This window comes from Salvelinus fontinalis, chromosome 23, assembly GCF_029448725.1.
Source record: "Salvelinus fontinalis isolate EN_2023a chromosome 23, ASM2944872v1, whole genome shotgun sequence".
NCBI lineage: Eukaryota > Metazoa > Chordata > Actinopteri > Salmoniformes > Salmonidae > Salvelinus > Salvelinus fontinalis.
Genome location: NC_074687.1, coordinates 34,895,899 through 34,917,941, shown reverse-complemented (window position 1 = coordinate 34,917,941; position 22,043 = coordinate 34,895,899). Strand labels below are relative to the sequence as shown.

General features: G+C 44.3%; 2 protein-coding genes across 2 annotated transcripts in view; one reads left to right on the top strand and one right to left on the bottom strand.

The window, feature by feature from the left end:
- Window positions 1–2,784: 2,784 nt before the first annotated feature.
- LOC129821485 (rho GTPase-activating protein 15-like) overlaps window positions 2,785–22,043 on the top strand; it is a 58,227-nt gene continuing 38,968 nt past the window's right edge. The window contains exons 1-3 of the mRNA XM_055879168.1: window positions 2,785–2,806; window positions 2,937–3,021; window positions 19,274–19,448. Coding sequence (XP_055735143.1) covers window positions 2,785–2,806; window positions 2,937–3,021; window positions 19,274–19,448 — 282 coding nt within the window. The remainder of the gene's footprint in view (window positions 2,807–2,936; window positions 3,022–19,273; window positions 19,449–22,043) is intronic.
- LOC129821195 (ADP-ribosylhydrolase ARH1-like) lies at window positions 7,724–11,661 on the bottom strand. Its single transcript, XM_055878567.1, has 4 exons — window positions 11,554–11,661; window positions 10,973–11,326; window positions 9,460–9,823; window positions 7,724–8,850 (listed from the first exon to the last, which is right to left on the bottom strand). Exons 2-4 carry the CDS (start codon window positions 11,295–11,297, stop codon window positions 8,436–8,438), a joined length of 1,104 nt encoding a protein of 367 aa, XP_055734542.1. The 5' UTR covers window positions 11,298–11,326; window positions 11,554–11,661; the 3' UTR covers window positions 7,724–8,435.

Here is a 22,043-nt window from a genome sequence, read left to right as displayed (position 1 = left end):
GGCAATAGTAAAACACTGCGCCACGGATATGTCAGTAATCAGTTGCTTACCAATATCCTCGCCGATGTCTTCTATGCGTCTTGTTATGGTCAAGTCTGAGAGTTACAGTCCCTTAATTTGCTTTAAAATAGCTTCCTTGTTTGTGAAATCAGCATACAATATTTCGGCTGAGGCCTAAAAACATTCTTTGACAATCCCTTAACCATCTGAGACCCCCCAATGGATCAACAACCAAGTAAATGAACAAAAGAGAAAAAAGACAAAGGAAAACAGAAAACAACAATGCAAATAACAAAAGACATAAAGGACAACAAAAATCATAACAGCAAGGCCAACTGAATATGTTTGAGTGCATGTATGGCACTATTTAAGTGTGTGTCCGTGTATGTGTGCATTTGAATGAGAGTGTGTGTATATGCATGTGTACAAACACCTGCACAGCATCAGCCTCAGGCAAACTGGCATTAGCTGTAACAATGCTGCCCCTCAGTGTCATTCAAACATACTTTTTGTCATGTTTTATTTAGACTTTATTTTTCTTTGACCGTCATTTTTTACCCCGCCCAGCAACTCCACTCCCACTTGTCTCCAATTCCACATCCCAACCCTCAGCTTCCCTCAGCCCATCCCTCCTATCTCTGCTTGCCACCCTCTTCGGATTTCTACGCACCGTACACTATCGTTCAAAAGTTTGAGGCCACTTGTTTTTTTTAAAGAAAAGCAAATATTTTGTCCATTAAAATAACATCAAATTGATCAGAAATACAGTGTAGACATTGTTAATGTTGTAAATGACTATTGTAGCTGGAAACGTCAGATTTTTTTATGGAATATCTACATAGGTGTACAGAGGCCTATTATCAGCAACCATCACTCCTGTGTTCCAATGGCACGTTGTGTTAGCAAATCCAAGTTTATCATTTTAAAAGGCTAATTGATCATTAGAAAACCCTTTTGTATTTATGTTAGCACAGCTGAAAACTGTTGTGCTGATTAAAGAAGCAATACAACTGGCCTTCTTTAGACTAGTTGAGTATCTGGAGCATCAGCATTTGTGGGTTCAATTACAGGCTCAAAATGGCCAGACACAAAGCACTTTCTTCTGAAACTCATCAGTCTATTCCTGTTGTGAGAAATTGCCAAGAAACTGAAGAGCTGTCCTTTGAGTTGCCCTATTTTGTTGTTTCTGAGGTTGCTGTGTGGCGGATATGTTTTGTCAAAGTGGGCATGGTTTTGATTTTGGTGTGACTGGAAAGGTCGCTCAAAATTTGCTCATTTAAAACAATTGACTGCCTTCTGGCAAATAAGACCAAGTGAGCTAGTCCCATCATGGAGTACAAAAAAATACATGTCTGTCCATTTCTCTTGGAACTTTCTGTGTTCTTCTTGAACCGACCGTATCCTTCTCTTAGCCACCAGAGGTACGTTCGCTACGTTAGCTAGCTCATTTCCCTGCTTCCATCTTCCTGATTTTCCTGGTTCTCCGGTTGTTCATTCATAGCTCTTCCCCCTCATTTTCATTTTGTTTTTACCCCTTTTTCTCCCCAATTTCATGGTATCCAATTGGTAGTTACAGTCTTGTCTCATCGCTGCAACTCCCATACGGACTCGGGAGAGACAATGTTCGAGAGCCGTGCATTCTCCGAAACACAACCCAATCAAGCCACACTGCTTCTTGACACAATGCCCACTTAACCCGGAAGCCAGCCGCACCAGTTTGGATGCTGGATGCAGTCTATCACAGTGCCATCCGTTTTGTCACCAAAGCCCCATATACTACCCACCACTGCGACCTGTACGCTCTCGTTGGCTGGCCCTCGCTTCATACTCGTCGCCAAACCCACTGGCTCCAGGTCATCTACAAGACCCTGCTAGGTAAAGTCCCCCCTTATCTCAGCTCGCTGGTCACCATAGCAGCACCCACCTGTAGCACACGCTCCAGCAGGTATATCTCTCTGGTCACCCCCAAAGCCAATTCCTCCTTGGCCGCCTCTCCTTCCAGTTCTCTGCTGCCAATGACTGGAACGAACTACAAAAATCTCTGAAACTGGGAACACTTATTTCCCTCACTAGCTTTAAGCACCAGCTGTCAGAGCAGCTCACAGATTACTACACCTGTACATAGCCCATCTATAATTTAGCCCAAACAACTACCTCTTCCCCAACTGTATTTATTTATTTATTTTGCTCCTTTGCACCCCGTTATTTATATTTCTACTTTGCATTCTTCCACTGCAAATCTACCATTCCAGTGTTTTACTTGTGTTCTACCATTCCAGTGTTTTACTATATTGTATTTACTTCGCCACCATGGCCTTTCTTTGCCTTTACCTCCCTTATCTCAACTCATTTGCTCACATTGTATATAGACTTATTTTTCTACTGTATGTTTGTTTTACTCCATGTGTAACTCTGTGTTGTTGTATTCGTCAAACTGCTTTGCTTTATCTTGGCCAGGTCACAATTGTAAATGAGAACTTGTTTTCAACTTGCCTACCTGGTGAAATAAAAAATACAAATAAAATGGTGTCTATTGCTTTTATACATGTCTTACTACTCTAAAATCGTCTTAATTCTCGCTCAAACTCCTGTGGCTTGTTTTGTTTCTAAAAAAAAAAAATGCCATGTTTTGTTTCTAAATGTCTGCGCAAGAGTGAAGGTTTCATCGAGTTGTGAGATAGTACTTTTGCAAATATAACACACTGTGGCTAAAGAAAGGCACAACTCCCAATATAAGTGAACCCCAAATCAATGTAGTTCTCATCATATTTGCGCCTCTTCGATATGGCTAAGTTACATACGGACCGTTAGTGGAATTCCCACGAGAGCGTAACGATTAATGTGATTGGATGTTAATTATTTGACTAGGCTACCTGTATTTGACATTGTGTAGTTATTTCGCTGAACACTAGATGGTTTAATTTTATTTTTTACAGTGAAACGAGGCTACTCGTTGGAAGCACTAGATTACAACTTCCACAAGGACAGACCAGCCAGGCAGAACGCAGATGGAATCAAGATGTAAGTCCCCACTCTATTTGAAGTCGATAGGTTAGAGAAGGAAGTTTTGAACAACAGAACTTTTCAAGTCTGCCCCACCCACCTGTTCGCACTCACACGTTGGCCAAACACAGTGTCTTTTAAATTAATATTTCCTATCGCTTACTTCCTTGCCTCCTTTTCAAAACCTATTGGAGAAGAGGGTACGAGGAGAGTGACCCTGGACCTTCTTCTACCATACGATTGAGAATTAGGCAAGGATGTGGGATGCAAGAACGTTTTTGTCATTTCATATAAAAAGGAACTTTTAAGTGTATTTGCAATGTGATACACATTTATTTTCACACTTTCAAACACTACATTTATATTTTCCAACGGGACTATACATTTGGGTGAGTTTTTTTTCTCAATCGTATTTGTCACAAACACATGGTTATCAGATGTTAATGCGAGTGTAGCGAAGTGCTTGTGCTTCTAGTTCCGACAATGCAGTAATATCCAACGAGTAATCTAACCTAACAATTTCACAACTACTTTACACGTGTGTGTATAAAGGAATGAATAATATGTACACAAAAAATATATGAATGAGTGATGGTATAGAAGGGCATAGGCAAGATGCAGTAGATGGTATAGAGTACAGTATATACATATGAGATGAGTAATGTAGGGTATGTAACCATGTGAAAGTGGCATTGTTTAAAGTGGCTAGTGATACATTTATTACATACATTTTTTCCATTTTTAAAGTGGCTGGAGTTGAGTCAGTATGTTGGCAGCAGCCACTCAATGTTAGTGATGGCTGTTTAACAGTCTGATGGCCTTGAGATAGAAGCTGTTTTTCAGTCTCTCGGTCCCTGCTTTGATGCACCTGTACTGACCTCGCCTTCTGGATGATAGCGGGGTGAACAGGCAGTGGCTCGGGTGGTTGTTGTCCTTGATGATCTTTTTGGCCTTCCTGTGACATCGGGTGGTGTAGGTGTCCTGGAGGGCAGGTAGTTTGCCCCCGGTGATGAGTTGTGCAGACCTCACTACCCTCTGGAGAGCCTTACTGTTATGGGCGTAGTGATACAGCTTGACAGGATGCTCTCGATTGTGCATCTGCAAATGTTTGTGTGTTTTTGGTGACAAGCCTAATTTCTTCAGCCTTCTGAGGTTGAAGAGGCGCTGCTGCGCCTTCTTCACCACGCTGTCTGTGTGGTTGGACCATTTCAGTTTGTCCATGATGTGTACGCCGAGGAACTTAACTTTCTACCCTCCACTACTGTCCCGTCGATGTGGATAGGGGGGTGCTCCCTCTGCTGTTTCCTGAAGTCCACGATCATCTCCTTTGTTTTGTTGATGTTGAGTGTGAGATTATTTTCCTGACACCACACTCCGAGGGCCCTCACCTCCTCCCTGAAGGCCGTCTCGTTGTTGTTGGTAATCAAGCCTACCACTGTAGTGTCGTATGCAAACTTGTGGATTGAGTTGGAGGCGTGCATGGCCACGCAGTCATGGGTGAACAGGGAGTACAGGAGAGGGGCTGAGAACGCACCCCTGTGGGGCCCCAGTGTTGAGGATCAGCAGGGTGGAGATGTTGTTTCCTACCCTCACCACCTGGGGGCGGCCCATCAGGAAGTCCAGGACCCAGTTGCACAGGGCGGGGTCGAGACCCAGGGTCTCGAGCTTGATGATGAGTTCGGAGGGTACTATGGTGTTAAATGCTGAGCTGTAGTCGATAAACAGCATTCTCACATAGGTATTCCTCTTGTCCAGATGGGTTAGGGCAGTGTGATTGCGATTGCCCCGTCTGTGGCCCTATTGGGGCGGTAAGCAAATTGGAGTGGGTCTAGGGTGTCAGGTAGGATGGAGGTGATATGGTCCTTGACTAATCTCTCAAAGCACTTCATGATGACGGAAGTGAGTGCTACGGGGCAGAAGTCATTTAGCTCAGTTACCTTAGCTTTCTTGGGAACAGGAACAATGGTGGCCCTCTTGAAGCATGTGGGGACAGCAGACTGGGATAAGGATTGATTGAATATGTCCGTAAAAACACCAGCCAGCTGGTCTGCGCATGCTCTGAGGACGCGGCTGGGGATATCGTCTGGGCCTGCAGCCTTGCGTTTGGTTGACACGTTTAAATGTTTTGCTCAGGTCGGCTGCTGTGAAGGAGAGCCCGCAGGTTTTGGTAGCGGGCCGTGTCAGTGGCACTGTTTTGTCCTCAAAGCGAGCAAAGAAGTTGTTTAGTCTGTCTGGGAGCAAGACATCCTGGTCCGCGATGGGGCTGGTTTTCTTTTTATAGTCCGTGATTGACTGTAGACCCTGCCACATACCTCTCGTGTCTGAGCCAATGAATTGCGACTCTACTTTGTCTCTATACTGATGCTTAGCTTGTTTGATTGCCTTGCGGAGGGAATAGCTACACTGTTTGTATTCGGTCATGTTTCCGGTTACCTTACCCTGATTAAAAGCAGTGGTTCGCGCTTTCAGTTTTGCGCGAATGCTGCCATCAATCCACGGTTTCTGGTTGGGGAATGTTTTAATAGACGCTGTGGGTACGACATCACCGATGCACTTGCTAATAAACCCGCTCACAGAATCAGAGTATTCATCAATGTTGTTTTTTGCCGCAATGCGGAACACATCCCAGTCCACGTGACCGAAGCAATCTTGAAGTGGAATCCGATTGGTTGGACCAGTGTTGAACAGACCTGAGCGCGGGAGCTTCCTGTTTTAGTTCCTGTCTATAGGCTGGAAGCAACAAAATGGTGTCGTGGTCAGCTTTTCCGAAAGGAGGGGGGTGGAGGGCCTTATATGAATCGCGGAAGTTAGAATAAAAATGGTCTAGAGTTTTGCCAGCCCTGGTTGCGCAATCAATATGCTGATAGAATTTAGGGAGCCTTGTTTCCAGATTTGCCTTGTTAAAATCCCCAGCTACAATAAATTCAGCCTCAGGATATGTGGTTTCCAGTTTACATAGTCAAATGAAGTTCGTTCAGGGCCATCGATGTGTCTGCTTGGGAGGGATATATGCGGCTGTGATTGTAATCGAAGAGATTTCTCTAGGTAGATAATGCGGTCGGCATTTGATTGTGAGGAATTCTAAGTCAGGTGAACAGAAGGACTTGAGTTCCTGTATGTTGTTATGATCACACCACGTCTCGTTAATCATAAGGCATACACCCCCACCCTTCTTCTTACCAGGAAGATGCTTGATTCTGTCGGCGCGATGCGTGAAGAAACCAGCTGGCTGTACCGACTTCGATAGCGTGTCTCGAGTGAGCCATGTTTCCTTGAAACAAAGAAAGTTACAGTCTCTGATGTCTCTCTGGAAGGCTACCCTTGCACAGATTTCCTCTACCTTGTTGTCAAGAGACTGGACATTGGCGAGTAGTATGCTCGGGAGCAGTGCGCGATGTGCCCGTCTATGGAGCCTGACCAGAAGACCGCTCCGTCTGCCCCTTCTATGGTGCCGTTGTTTTGGGTCGCTGGCTGGGATCCGATCCATTGTCCTGGGTGGTGGGGAAAACAGAGGATCCGCTTCGGGAAAGTCGTCTTCCTGGTCGTAATGTTGGTGAGTTGACGTTGTTCTTATATCCAATAGTTCCTCCCGACTGTATGTAATAAAACCTAAGATTACCTGGGGTAACAATGTAAGAAATAACACATAAAAAAAAAAATACTGCATAGTTTCCTAGGAACGCGAAGCGAGGCGGCCATCTCTGTCAGCGCCGGAAGTTGTTGCATGGAACTTCCTTCCATCTCATATTGCTCAAATAAACAGCAAACCTGGTTTCCAAAATGATTATGACCATGTCATGACGTGTTATGATCCTAGGTGTTAAGTAAAATGTTACCGTTCATTTTAAGACTAAACTGTTTGGAACAATTTACTCAGCAAGTACATCACATTTTCAGAGTGAAGGTATGGTCAATTTTACGATCAGCACCAACACAGTGAATGGGAAAATGGATTCAAAGAGAACTCCCTCTGCTGGTGACTTGCTGAATGTGAAATCCTAAAGGGGGGGCTGTAATTGGTTAATGACCTATAATGTAAATGTATACAATGGGTAATTTCATTAAAAGTACCAGAGCCCACTCTGGAAATGTTACATCACAAACAATATGTCTAAAAATAAGCAAAATCAAAAGGGTAGTTTTGAGATACTCATATTTTTTATATTGAATAAATGAATGTGAACATTTGTATTTCAGAATCTAGACATACAGTACTCCATGTTTGAGGGAACACTATATGGAGTATAATGACACCAAGATGTGTCTGTATCATGTCTGTATCATGTACAGTTCACAGATCATAGGGTCTAGCAGGAGGCATGAACAGGTCTAAAAAAGGGCCTAAAATGGCCATTCCTCTGTAAATATCCTTCCTCCCAATGAAGTTCCTATGTGAGAACTACGAGAACAATCTAGAGTGGAATTGCCCTATCTTAACTTATCAGCAGATAGGAAAAATTACTTTAAGGATATCAAAGACTGAGCCAGACATACAGTTCACGTTTAAATTGTTCATAATTTTCTACAGTGATGGTTGCAACCACTTTCATATAACAAGCTGGTATGGGATAGAAGCCACACTGTTAAACAGGCTTCACTGGAAAACCAAGTTTCAGAAAAGAGAACAGCAGGTTTTTCTGGGAGGGAGGGAGGGAGGGAGAGAGAGAGAGCGAGAGAAAAAAAGAAAAAGAGAGAGAGAACCAGTGAAGAACAAACACCATTGTAAATTTGATCTATTTATTTCCCTTTTGTACTTGAACCATTTGCACATCGTTGCAACACTGTATATAGACATATGATATCTGAACTTTTGTGAGTGTAATGTTATTTTACTGTTTATTTCACTTTTGTTTATTATCCATTGCTTTGGCAATGTAAACATATGTTTTCCATGCCAATAAAGACCTTATATTGAAATTGAATTGAGAGAGAGAGATGGAGAGAGAAAGAGAGAGAGGAGGGAGTTTCAAGAGTGATTTGTTAAGTTACACTGCCACCCTCTGGTCACCACCGTACTTGTAGTCTTCATTTTGAAGATATACACAATAACCTCAATCTAATCTGAAGTAAAGCAATCCGTTTTTACACTCTGCCATAGCTAATGTGCTACAAAAATAGCACAACAACCGTAGCAGTAATGTATGTTAGTGAAGGATTGATTATAGGCAGGTAATTAAACATTTTTCGTTGCCATAAAAGAAAATGTTTGTTATTATACAGAACATTCTGGCTCCATCTCCTAGTCAGTAGGTAGACTGCAGTTTGAGATCATAAGTCCTCTATAAATCTTTCCAGATCCAGTCATATTCTTAAAAAATATGTAATAAAAAAACCAAAGGATGCAAAATTAGTGTCAAAAAAGGAGAAATGACTGATCATCTGCAGGATATGTAATGAATTTCACCTTTAACCATCTATTGGATTAATTTACATCACTGTTTCTCAGTTCCAAGAGGTTTTCCCCTGAGCTCGTATAGTCGTTGCCCTAGTTTGGATAGCCTGTCACGGTACTCAAGCCTCTGGTAGTTGATCTCTGGCACCCCTCTGAACCCGAACAGTGCGCCCCACCAGGCAGCAGCGATCACGGCCGTGGAGTCGCTGTCCCCACCATGGAAGAAGCCATGATTGGCCAGCTCAACCCAGGAGTCGCCTGCTTTCAGAAGGGCATCGTAAGCTATCATGGGAGCATCATGCCCACTGGCGCCACCACAACCCTTGAAGCTCACCGCCCTATAGAAACTCTCCCTCTCCTTCACTCCGTAGGACTCTGGAAACTGAGGTTTGCTCTTCCCATCCAGAATGCCTCTCTTTTCTAAATAGGATTTCCACTGAATTCCAAAGTAGTCCCTGGAAAAATAAGTTACGTCAGAAGCAGATGAAACTTACACATCATTCTACTTTGTAAACCCAGACTTAGATGTAGTATTTAATTTGGCCTGTATTGTCGCAGCAAAATATTTCTGCAGCAACAGGATTTGATCGTTTAGTCCATGATGTTGCGTGATCGGTGATTAGGCTTTTTGCTGGTAAAATGAGGTTACATGAAAAATGGAATACTGATAATTTGACCGGGTGTTAGTGCAGTTTTGTGTGAATTTATGTAAACCCCAAGCTCATCTCCATTTCCTCCAGCGCAGGTAAATTCTCAGCAACAAAAAAATGTAGAAACTAAGATCCAATATCTGGGTTGGACAATGGTGTATTATTAACTGGAACATCAGTATGTCACATTTCTTTATAAACAACAACGTTCACTAATTAACATTGAGTTGTGACGTACAGTCAACCAAAGGAGGCTGTTGGGCAGAGAGGACTGGCTTATTGTAATGGTTGGAATGGAGTGGTATCAAACATATCAAAGACATGGAAACCATGTGTTTGACACCGTTCCAGTCAGCCCACCGTTCCACTCTGCCCACCAGCCTTCTCTGCAGCCAACCACAACAAATGCCTCACCAGTGCTCCATGTTCAGCTCCACACAATTGCCCGAATGCCTGACGTACTCCTTGGCTTTGTCCAGGACCTCCAGGAGTCTGTGTCCCCAGGCCTCCACGGGCAGGGTGCCCCTCACTGCGTAGGCCGTGAACAGGGCTGCAGCCAGGGCTCCCAGGTAGCCTGTGGGGTGGTGGTGGGTCAGACGCCCACTCTCCACACTTACTGCTATCAGCAGGTGCTCCTGCTCAGGGTCGGGGAAGCGCAGGCCGATACACATGGCCCTCATGGCTGCCCCACACCCTCCGCCCCTCTTGTCAAAGGGAATCTTAATGTCCTCGTCAGTTCTCTGTCTGTGCTTTGCAACGCTGTTGATGCAGGTGAGGCCTACAGCGGAGACAGAAGGAGTATAATTATTGAATATCAACATGTGGATTTAAATGTAACTAAATGTAATCAAAAATGTAATCTTCAAAATCCCCCAAAGTTATTATTTTTGATGATAGGGCCATAATCAATAACTAGTAATGTTGCATACTCCAATAAATGTTAAAATCTCACATTTTTGGTAAAAATGGTTAGAAATTGCTGAGGTAACTTTTGAGGACATACGCTCAACTGCACAGTACAAATAAGATAAAAAACATGAAAGTATGAAATATTTATATGATGCATTTCCTATTCAACAAAACTGTATGAATAGGACTTCAAATTATAACATTACTATAAGATTTCACCTTCATTATAACTGTAAAATACATGTGGTTCAGTTGGTAGAGCATGGTGGTTGCAACGCGTGGGTTCGTTTCCCGCAGGGGACCAGTATGAAAAAATAACAAAATATGAAAATGTCTGCACTCTACTGAAAGTTGCTCTGGATAAGAGTGTCTGCTAAATGACAAAAAATGTAAATGCAAAAATATTTGTATGTTTAGTGTTAGAGAAAATGTGCAGATTTTCTAAAGGTCTCTCTTGATCAAAACATCTGCCCCCATCTGAATGTCTCACAGAGGTCTAGATTGGCTTCCAGAACTCGTTAGGAACGCACCTTTCATTGCATGCTAATATTGTCTGTCTATGACAAATGGAAAGAGATTTTTATTTTAGATGAATGGCTATAATTCAATCTCTGAATATGCCACCATGATGAGACCACTCTCTCCTGCTGTGCTACGATGTAACTATCGCAGGCATGTGCTTCACCTGTGAGGTAGGGTTCAGCTAGGAGTTGATGGACAGTCGGAAGAGCGAATTAAATGGTAGAAGGGACATCCCAGCTTAAAGTGGTTTCAGATTTCACATCATACGACAGATAGGCTCAGAAAAAAATACTAATATGTACGTGGGAACCAGCGCTATTGCTCAATGCAAGCCAGATCTAAGGTGTCCACAGAACCGGTACCAGAACCACGTAGGTCCCCTATATTTACATCTAAGTTAAGTGTACCGTGTCCAAGTGTGCAGAAATATTGCCATTTGCCACTCATGTTAACACAACATGACACACCTCATAAAGGAATATAAACTGTTACATACCTGCTCCTCTTCCATTCATGTCTGTCATGCTTACAATGTACTTCTTCACCAGGGCTCGATACAGCACAGGGAGGGACGCCCCTTTCCCCTTCCCTACCTTGACCAGAGCCTCAGCTGTAGCCAGGTGCATGACGGTGTCATCACTAACAGGGAAGTCTATGGCATCCAGCTTCCCTAGACCTCCTCTCTTCTGAACTTCCTCATGTATGAACACTCCATCATTTTCAAATTCCCAGTGACCATGGTTGTAGCCCAGGGCATCTCCTGCTCCACTCAGGACCATGCTGGCCTTGTACCTCTGTTCCAGGGGGACCGTGTCTGACATGGTGAGATCTGGTTGGTGTTCAATTACTTCTGTAAGAGATTCCATTGGCTCATTGACTAATTGTATGTGACATTGAATGTCAATTAATATAAAATACAGAAAAAAGCTGTTGAAACGAGATATGAGGCTGTCAACCATAATGAGAGTAACTGAACCATCAATGATCAAAGACAAACATCACAGAATGTAGAGACATGAATGTATTGTGTAGAATTATCGAATGTCCCCAAGTCGAGCTAGTGCAGTAAATTGATACCTTGTGCTGAGGGTTGATCGTAAAGACTTATATAGGCAGACCTTGAGTGTCGGTTCCCCTCTGTCGGTTCCCTTCCTGTAATTCTGTACTTTCCCTTTTGCAGTCTCCACCCCCTCTCAGCTCCATACAAGGCAACAATGAGTTTTGAAAAACACTTCCTGGATTAGGGCCAATGGGATTGTGAATGTGACGTTGCAATTGCCCCATCTTCTGGAAGTAAATGGGAAATTCATAGTTTATTGACTATTGTACATTTTCTTCACGGTCTATTCTAAAACTTTATGCCGTATAAAACATTTATAGGTTATTGTTTATGTTAAAGTTTGACCAAGGATGGCGCCCAGTGTGTCCTCACTGTAAAAAACCAAGCTGACATCATCTCTCAGGAGTGTTGCTAAGCAGACCAAACCCAGTTGCTATCGTATTGGTGTCCATGGGAGAGTCGCCCCTTGCTTAAGCAGACTGAAACTATGACCATTTTTTTTCAATTGTTAACAACCTCAGTAAGACATCTTTATTTATCCACCATCTTTGGGTGAATTCCCCCAGACCACAGGAAAACCCCAAAATGTTGTAAAATCTTGTTTCAACCAATGTCATCAACAAACAATTGTTTTGGAGCTTGTTGATAATGTTACAACATTAGTTTTAAATCTTATGGTATATATCTTGATATAAAGTGTATACCATTCATATTGTGAACGGAGTGTAAAAAACATTAAGGACACCTGCTCTTTCCGTGACATAGACTGACCAGGTGAATCCAGGTGAAAGCTATGATCCCTTATTGATGTCACCTGTTAAATTCACTTCAATCAGTTTAGATGAAGGGGGGAGACAGGTTAAATAAGGATTTTTAAGCCTTGAGTCAATTGAGAGATGGATTGTGTATGCCTGCCATTCAGAGGGTGAATGGGAAAGACAAAAGAGCAGTGTGCAACTCAATATTAGGAAGGTGTTCTTAATGTTTTGTGCACTCAGCGTATATCTACATTTTGATAATGGAAGTATACTGATCCCTTGCAAAAACAAATCGAATCAAATCAAACTTTATTTGTCACGTGCACCGAATACGACAGGTGTAGTAGACCTTACAGTGAAATGCTTACTTACAGGCTCTAACCAATAGTGTAAAAAAGGTATTTGGTGAACAATAGATAGGTAAATAAAACAACAGTAAAAAGACAGGCTATATACAGTAGCGGGGCTATAAAAGTAGTGAGGCTACATACAGACACCGGTTAGTCAGGCTGATTGAGGTAGTATGTACATGTAGATATGGTTAAAGTGACTATGCATATAGTCATATAGCAGTAGCGCAAAAGAGGGGTTGGCAGGTGGTGGGTGGGACACAATGCAGATAGCCCGGTTAGCCAATGTGCGGGAGCACTGGTTGGTCGGCCCAATTGAGGTAGTATGTAAATGAATGTATAGTTGAAGTGACTATGCATATATGATAAACAGAGAGTAGCAGCAGCATAAAAAGAGGGGTTGGGGGGGCACACAATGCAAATAGTACGGGTAGCCATTTGATTACCTGTTCAGGAGTCTTATGGCTTGGGAGTGTAAACTTTTGACAAGCCTTTTTATCCTAGACTTGGCACTCCGATACTGTTTGCCGTGCGGTAGGAGAGAACAGTCTATGACTGGGGTGACTGGGGTCTTTGACAATTTTTAGGGCCTTCCTCTGACACCGCCAGGTCCTGGATGGCAGGCAGCTTGGCGCCAGTGATGTACTGGGCCGTACGCACTACTCTCTGTAGTGCCTTGTGGTCAGAGGCCGAGCAATTGCCGTACCATGCAGTGATGCAACCAGTCAGGATGCTCTCAATGTTGCAGCTGTAGAACCTTTTGAGAATCTCAGGACCCATGCCAAATCTTTTTAGTTTCCTGAGGGAGAATAGGCTTTGTCGTACCTTCTTCACGACTGTCTTGGTGTGCTTGGACCATTCTAGTTTGTTGTTGATGTGGACACCAAGGAACTTGAAGCTCTCAACCTGCTCCACTACAGCCCCGTCAATGAGAATGGGGGCGTGCTCGGTCCTCCTTTTCCTGTAGTCCACAATCATCTCCTTAGTTTTGGTTACGTTGAGGGATAGGTTGTTATTCTGGCACCACCCGGCCAGGTCTCTGACCTCCTCCCTATAGGCTGTCTCGTCGTTGTCGGTGATCAGGCCTACCACTGTTGTGTCATCTGCAAACCTAATGATGGTGTTGGAGTCGTGCCTGGCCATGCAGTCATGGGTGAACAGGGAGTACAGGAGGGGACTGAGCACACACCCCTGGGGAGCGCCAGTGTTGAGGATCAGCGTGGCAGATGTGTTGGTACCTACCCTCACCACCTGGGGGTGGCCCGTCAGGAAGTCCAAGATCCAGTTGCAGAGGGAGGTGTTTAGTCTCAGGATCCTTAGCTTAGTGATGAGCTTTGAGGGTGCTATGGTGTTGAACGCTGAGCTGTAGTCAATAAACAGCATTCTCACACAAGTGTTCCTTTTGTCCAAGTGGGAAAGGGCAGTGTGGAGTGCAATAGAGATTGCATCATCTGTGGATCTGTTTGGGCGGTATGCAAATTGGAGTGGGTCTAGGGTTTCTGGGATAATGGTGTTGATGTGAGCCAACCTTTCAAAGCAATTCATGGCCACGGACGTGAGTGCTACGGGTCTGTAGACATTTAGGCAGGTTGCCTTTGTGTAATTGGGCACAAGGACTATGGTCTGCTTGAAACATGTTGGTATTACAGACTCAATCAGGGACATGTTGAAAATGCCAGTGAAGACACCTGCCAGTTGGTCAGCACATGCCCGGAGCACACGTCCTGGTAATCCGTCTGACCCCGCAGTCTTGTGTATGTTGACCGGTTTAAAGGTCTTACTCACGTCGGCTACGGAGAGCATGATCACACAGTCGTCCGGAACAGTTGATACTCTCATGCATGCCTCAGTGTTGCTTGCCTCGAAGCAAGCATAGAAGTGGTTTAGCTCGCCTGGTAGGCTCGTGTCACTGGGCAGCTCGGGGCTGTGGTTCCCTTAGTAGTCTGTAGTAGTTTGCAAGCCCTGCCACGTAAGACGAGCGTCAGAGCTGGTGTAGTATGATTCAATCTTAGCCCTGTATTGATCTTTGCCTGTTTGATGGTTCGTCGCATGGCATAGCAGGATTTCTTGTAAGCTTCCGGGTTAGAGTCCCGCACCACCTTGAAAGCGGCAGCTCTACCCTTTAGCTCAGTACGAATGTTGCCTGTAATCCATGGCTTCTGGTTGGGGTATGTACGTTCAGTCACTGTAGGGATGATGTCCTCGATGCACTTATTGATAAAGCCCGTGACTGATGTGGTGTACTCCTAAATGCCATCGGAAGAATCCCGGAACATGTTCCAGTCTGTGATAGCAAAACAGTCCTGTAGTTTAGCATCTGCTTCATCTGACCACTTGTTTATTGATGCAAACTATAAAAATCACTGTAACCAAATATAATTTAAGTTAGGATAACATTAACTGCAGTGAAACTTACCACAAGGCATGCACAACTAACTTTCAAACTACACTTTGAGCAAGGGAGATGTTTGAAACAAGCTGTTACTAAAAACAGGCCAAAAAGGAGAAGCGGAAAACCACACAAGTTGTTGTCTCGTACACCAACTCTCTGCTGCAGGAGGGTGATAATTCTGATCGACCCTGTTCTCAGATTGTGTGATGGTCAGATCTCACATCTACTGTACATGCGTTAGTAATGTGTATTCACTTTTGAAGTTAAAGCAAGTTTCAGTCAGACTATTTCTGTGCAAGTAGCACCCTTCAGGAAGTGGGGACCTGAGCCTGCGACATATAACAGATGTTCACATCAACCATAGAGCAGTTTGACTACAACACGTGATGAAACCTACTTCCTCTAAAAGGAAGACTTGCACTTTCTCTCTTTTTGTGATCTGTGGCAGATTGATTTGATAGAGGCATGGCGGGGAGGTAAGAAAGACACCATTCTAGTGGGTTTGGGTTTGAAAATTGAAAGATGCTGTCATTGCTGTTTCCTTGCTTTTAAGTGTATTTGCGGTTTAGTGGGGGCCATTGGTGACTTAAAGAGATGTAACACCTGGGCAATGGTGTCAGTGGCCTGGGTCCTTACTGGACGTGGCTGATAGGTGGAAAGTTGTTGACACGTGAGGAATATCCGTTATTCTAGAGTATTATAGTCCAGAATCGTTATAACATAGTAGATGTTGTTTAGGAATGCCCTGTCTACGTGCAGTTAAAACAGGACATGCTAGATGCCACAAGATACCGTAGATTTGCTGTTGAACAAGTGTGAATTCAAAAAATAGAGAGAATTTGTATGTCTCTTTTTTTAAACGTTGCTAAAGTAACTTTTTGAACTTTTTGAAACCGCATTCATTATCCTGTCTGTCAATTGACATTTCTGCACAAGTCTTTACCAGAAATATGACGATTTGTATCACATGGCCGTCCTTATTTACTGCATTGTTAATGTGGTAATCAGTAAGAAGAAGAGACGTTAGGCTCTATGCAAACATGAAGTACTTCGGTTGATTTCTGAATCAGTTTTTTGGGGGAGGGAGTTTTAGATTTGCTTCCTGTTGTGATACACTGTGCAACTTTTCAAAAAAACGTCAGTCAATAACACACATTTCGTAAAAAAACAACAAAAAACAACAAAATATTTTATGACATTGGCTGGATGTGCCTTAGTATTTACATTTACATGATCATTGTTTAGATTTAACATAGATTTTTGTCAATGGGTAGATTTGTGAGAATCCTTAAATAAGCAGACTGAGTTTTTTCCTGCTCATTGAAAGACACATTACAGCAAGAGGGATGTTTTGCAATGCTTTGATGAGGCAACTATTACAGGAAGGAAAGTTAAGTTAGCTTAGGCCAGACTTCTAGAAGCGTCTGCCCCTAAATGTTCCTCATCTCCTGAACGTCACAACTAAACCAAATGAATTAATGCACTCCCAAAAGCAAAAACAGCACTTTTAACGGCCTTCTATGAAGTGTTCTATATCCATGTAATTATTAGACATCTTGTGGATTAGAAATCTAGTATCAGTTGGATACTACTTATTATTTATCAATATTTGAATCAAAGGTGGACCATCATGCTTTCCCAAAAGTTTGTTTGGGCCCTCAAAAAGATGTTGCATCAAGCACACTGTCACGATCGACGTAACAATGAAGAGAGAAGGACCAAGGCGCAGCGTGATAACAGTACATCTTCTTTTATTACCGAAGACAAACACCAAACGAACACTGACAAACTATACAAAAACAACAAACGACCGTGAAGCTATAAGACGAAAGTGCAGACACAAGCAACTAACGTAAAGACATAGACAATCACCCGCAAACTACCTAATGACTATGGCTGCCTAAATATGGCTCCCAATCAGAGACAACGATAGACAGCTGTCTCTAATTGAGGACCAATCTAGGCAACCATAGACATACAAACACCTAGACTGAATACTGCCCCATAAACATACAAAAAACCCTAGACAATACAAAAACACATACATCCTCCATGTCACACCCTGACCTAACTAAAATAATAAAGAAAACAAAGATAACTAAGGCCAGGGTGTGACAGTAACCCCCCCCCCCCCCCCCAAAGGTGCGGACTCCGGCCGCAAAACTCTACAAAACTCGCGGCTCTGGCTGACTGGCGGCTCTGGCTGACTGGCTGACTGGCGGCTCCTGGCTGACTGGCGGCTCCTGGCTGACTGGCGGGCGGCTCCTGGCTGACTGGCGGGCGGCTCCTGGCTGACGGGCGGCTCTGACGGCTCGGGACAGACGGGCGGCTCTGACGGCTCGGGACAGACGGGCGGCTCTGACGGCTCGGGACAGACGGGCGGCTCTGACGGCTCGGGACAGACGGGCGGCTCTGACGGCTCGGGACAGACGGGCGGCTCTGACGGCTCGGGACAGACGGGCGGCTCTGACGGCTCGGGACAGACGGGCGGCTCTGACGGCTCGGGACAGACGGGCGGCTCTGACGGCTCGGGACAGACGGGCGGCTCTGACGGCTCGGGACAGACGGGCGGCTCTGACGGCTCGGGACAGACGGGCGGCTCTGACGGCTCGGGACAGACGGGCGGCTCAGGCGGCGCTGGGCAGACGGGCAGTGCAGGCGGCACTGAGTAGACAGCTGACTCTGACCTGCTGAGGCACACATTAGGCCTGGTGCGTGGTGCCGGAACTGGTGGTACCGGACTGGAGACACGCACCACTAGGCGAGTGCGGGGAGCAGGAACAGTGCACACTGGACTCTCAAGGCGCACTATAGGCCTGGTGTGTGGTACCGGCACTGGTGGTACCGGGCTGAGGGCACGTACCTCAGGGTGAGTGCGGGGAGAAGGAACAGTGCGTACAGGGCTCTGGAGACTTACAGGAGGCTTGGTGCGTGGTGTTGGCACTGGTGGGGCCGGGAACACTCACCACTCGGCGAGTGCGAGGGGCAGCCACATGAGAGCTGGTGCGTGGGACTGCCACAGGAGGGCTGGTGCGCTGAGCTGGCACAGAACGTGCAGTGCTAGGGAGGTGCACAGGAGGCCTGGTGCGTGGTGCTGGCACAGTCTTCACAAGCCTGCTAGCACGCACCTCAGGACTAGTATGGAGAGCTGACTCAGGTGACATCAAATCCTGCACACGCTCCTTCACGCGGATGCGGTGCTTTATGCTCCACACCAGCAAATCCCTCATTTCTCTCTCCTCCAATTTCCCCATTAATTCATCCACAGTCTCCGCTTCACTCCTCTTACTCACCTCCAATTCCACGTCGACTGGCTCTGGTTCCATCTTCGGCTCCTCACAGTAAGCACGGGGAGCTGGCTCAAGTCTCCTACTTGACCCAGCTACACTCCCCGAGAGTCCCCCCCCCCCCCCGTGCTAGCTCCTCATACCGGCCTCTCTGCTTTCGCTGCCTCCAGCTCTGCCTTGGGGCGGCGATATTCCCCTGGTTGTGCCCAGGGTCCTCCACCATCTAATATTTCCTCCCAATTCCAATATTCCTGCGATCGCTGCTGCTGCTGCCTTGTATCACGCTGCTTGGTCCGGTTTTGGTGGGTGATTCTGTCACGATCATCGTAACAATGAAGAGAGAAGGACCAAGGCGCAGCGTGATAACAGTACATCTTCTTTTATTACCGAAGACGAACACGAAACAAACACTGACAAACTATACAAAAACAACAAACGACCGTGAAGCTATAAAACGAAAGTGCAGACACAAGCAACTAACGTAAAGACATAGACAATCACCCACAAACTACCTAATGACTATGGCTGCCTAAATATGGCTCCCAATCAGAGACAACGATAGACAGCTGTCTCTAATTGAGAACCAATCTAGGCAACCATAGACATACAAACACCTAGACTGAACACTGCCCCATAAACATACAAAAACCCCTAGACAATACAAAAACACATACATCCCCCATGTCACACCCTGACCTAACTAAAATAATAAAGAAAACAAAGATAACTAAGGCCCGGGTGTGACACACACTTCATTTTCAAAAAAGATATTATTTTTTACTGCATCAGGATAGCATACACAGACATTTTGACTTAATAGCCTTCTTCAGTATATAGGTTATTTTACATCCATTGCTTTATAAGAAATCTTATCAATTGGATAATACTTGTTATTTTCATCAATATTTTAATCTTAACATTCACTTATGTTTTCATCTCCTTTTGACCAGAATCACCAATCTTCAGAATGTAGGGAAACAGCCGCCTCTGATTCTGCCCCACCAGTTGACCGGAGCAGCACAAGGTACAGTCCAGATGCGCATCAAGAGCTCCCAGAGCAGCGCGGAACGCCTGAGTCAAACCAAGTCCATGGTCCTGCAGGATCCTGACCTGCCTCCCAAACCTGTGAGTATACACTGAGTGTACAAAACATTAGGAACACATTCCTAATCTTGAGTTGAACCCCTTTTTGCCCTCAGAACAGGCTCAATTTGTAAGGGCATGGACTCTCCAAGGTACCGAAAGACTCCAAAGCTTCCCACAGTTGTGTCAAGTTGGCTGGTAGTGGATCTCTACTCCGAATAACTCGTTCCGTCTCATCCCACAGATGCTCAATTGGATTGATATTCCTGGACAGTCCTATCCTAGGGGCATTATCCTGTTTTAAAAATATACTGTTGCCATGAAGGGATGCACTTGATTGGCAATGATGTTTAGATAGCCTGTGGCATTCAAACGTTGCTCCACTTTTATCAAGAGGCCCAATGTGTGCCATCCCAGCACCTACATCAGCCTGCAATGTTGACACACAGCATGTTAGATGCTTGTACTCATGTGGTTATCTGCATACCCTAGTCCTCCCATCAGTGTGAAACAGCAGGAACCGGAATTCATCAGATCAGGCAATGTTTTTTTCCGATTTTCCAGTGTCCAGTGTTTTCGTTCCTTAGCCCACTGCAACCGCAGTTTTTTGTTGTGTTGCTAAAAGAAGTGGAACTTTGTAAGGTCGTCGGCTGCCATACCCTATTTGTATTAAATTCAAACGAGTTGTGCATTATTTTATGGTTCTTTGGACACCAATGTTGTACTGGACTGTCAGTTGACTAAATGTAGTTCGTCTGTTGCTCTGCACATTTTGTGTCAGCCTCCTTTGTCCTCTTTCGTCAATTACCTGTTTTCGACCACCGGCCTGCCTTGGTCTGGATGTCCCTTAGGTGGTGGAGCATTCTTAATACACAAGGGAAACTGTTGAGCGTGAAAAAATCCAGCAGCGTTGCAGTTCTTGACAGTTGACACACTCAAACTGGTGTGCCTGGCACCTACTACCATTCCCCGTTCAAAGGCATTTACATATTTTGTCTTGCCCATTCACCCTCTGAATGGCACACCTACACAATTGTCTCACAATCCATCTCTAAACTCAAGGCTTAACAATCCTTTTTTAGCTTGTCTCCTCCCCTTCATCTACACTGATTGAAGTGGATTCAACAGATGACATCAGTAATGGATCATACATCCAGAGCAAGGCAGTCACCTGGTCAGTCTATGTCATGGAAAGATGAGGTGTTCCTTATGTTTGTACACTCAGTGTAGGCGTACACACACACACACACACACACACCTATCAGCCGGATATACTCTGATTTTAGAGGCTTATTGAATATTGTTAGCCATTTGGTGAACTGTGCTTATATAAATTCCAGTAATTATGATTATATTGTTTATAAACTGTTGTCGCACATTAGGTGATTATCATTAGCTTAATTGAGCTGATCTCTGTTTGACTCTGAGCACTTCCCTGTGGGAAAATCGGGGTAAAGATAAAACAGATGATGCATTTACAAAATGAGCAATCTGGTGTAGCATATTTGGAATAATGTAGCTACCATGTTGACAATGAACTGGACATAACCCCAACCATTAAATATTTTTCATAAGCTGGTGGAGGGGCTGGCTGACACCTCTATTTAGCATAGCGGTTCCTGCATCGTATCATACAATACATCTGTCTGTTGGCTAGAATGTTCATCTGCAAAATTTCAGATACAAAATAGTATTAGATGTGTTTATAACAGCCCATTGACCTTCAATCCGTCAGTTTAGATTGCTTAACATACACAGTTGTATTTTAAACCTTCCTAGGGTTTATTAGTAATTGACAGCAAACTCTATCATCCAGATGATCACTGCCGTGAGGCCACGTCTGTGGTTTTGTTGGGTTGCTTGTTTGCTAATTATGCAGATGATACTTGTTTGTGAGACGTCTTATACTGCAATAATACAGTTTGTCCAGAGGACAGAGATGCAAAGACTACTGGAGATAATGAACCAGTTCCTGCGGACTACAAACATGGTCATTAACAACTCGGAACAAACACAACTCAGAACACGGAACACGGAACGTTAGAGTGTTGCTTTAACGTTGCATCAGTGTTCCAGAATGTTGTTCGTAGAACAGATGTACTTTTTATTTCATTACATTCATTACACAGAGGGTCTCATCTAACAGACATCAAAATAAACGTTATTTGTTTACTCCCATGTATTAGATATGTTACCAGAGAGCAGAGAAATGCTTTCTTGACCTCCTCCAATGTATGGAAAGTGTGTTAAATCCAGTTGTACTGTGACCAGCTTCACCCTCTTACACTGTGATTAATGAGAGAATATAGCAGGACCCAATCATAATGAATATAGGACTCACTAGGGGTTCAGCGTGCCGGGGTAGGCCTATCCTTTGAACAGTAGAGGGCAGGCCAGCACTGTGCTGAAGGATAAAACTGACTACCAAACAATACATTCTGTGAGCTGTGTTTCCATAGTAAAGGGTGTGGATATCGCAGAACTCTTGTTCAACTATGTATAACCTCAACCTCTTCTAAGCTACCTTTACTATAGCTATACCTAGTACTGCTTCTGCTGCTACTCTATTACTACAATACTGAAATACATGCAGTTGAGAATGGATTTGTCAAATGACACTATCAATAATCTTGCTGT

What these genes read in the sequence shown, in the direction of transcription:
- LOC129821195 (XM_055878567.1), bottom strand. Translation starts at nt 11,297, where the DNA reads ATGTCAGACACGGTCCCCCTGGAACAGAGGTACAAGGCCAGCATGGTC. An exon ending in CATGAATGGAAGAGGAGCAG is followed by an intron (nt 9,824 to 10,972) that starts GTATGTAACAGT and finishes TCTCCGCTGTAG; the next exon opens with GCCTCACCTGCATCAACAGC. An exon ending in GAGCTGAACATGGAGCACTG is followed by an intron (nt 8,851 to 9,459) that starts GTGAGGCATTTG and finishes TTATTTTTCCAG; the next exon opens with GGACTACTTTGGAATTCAGT.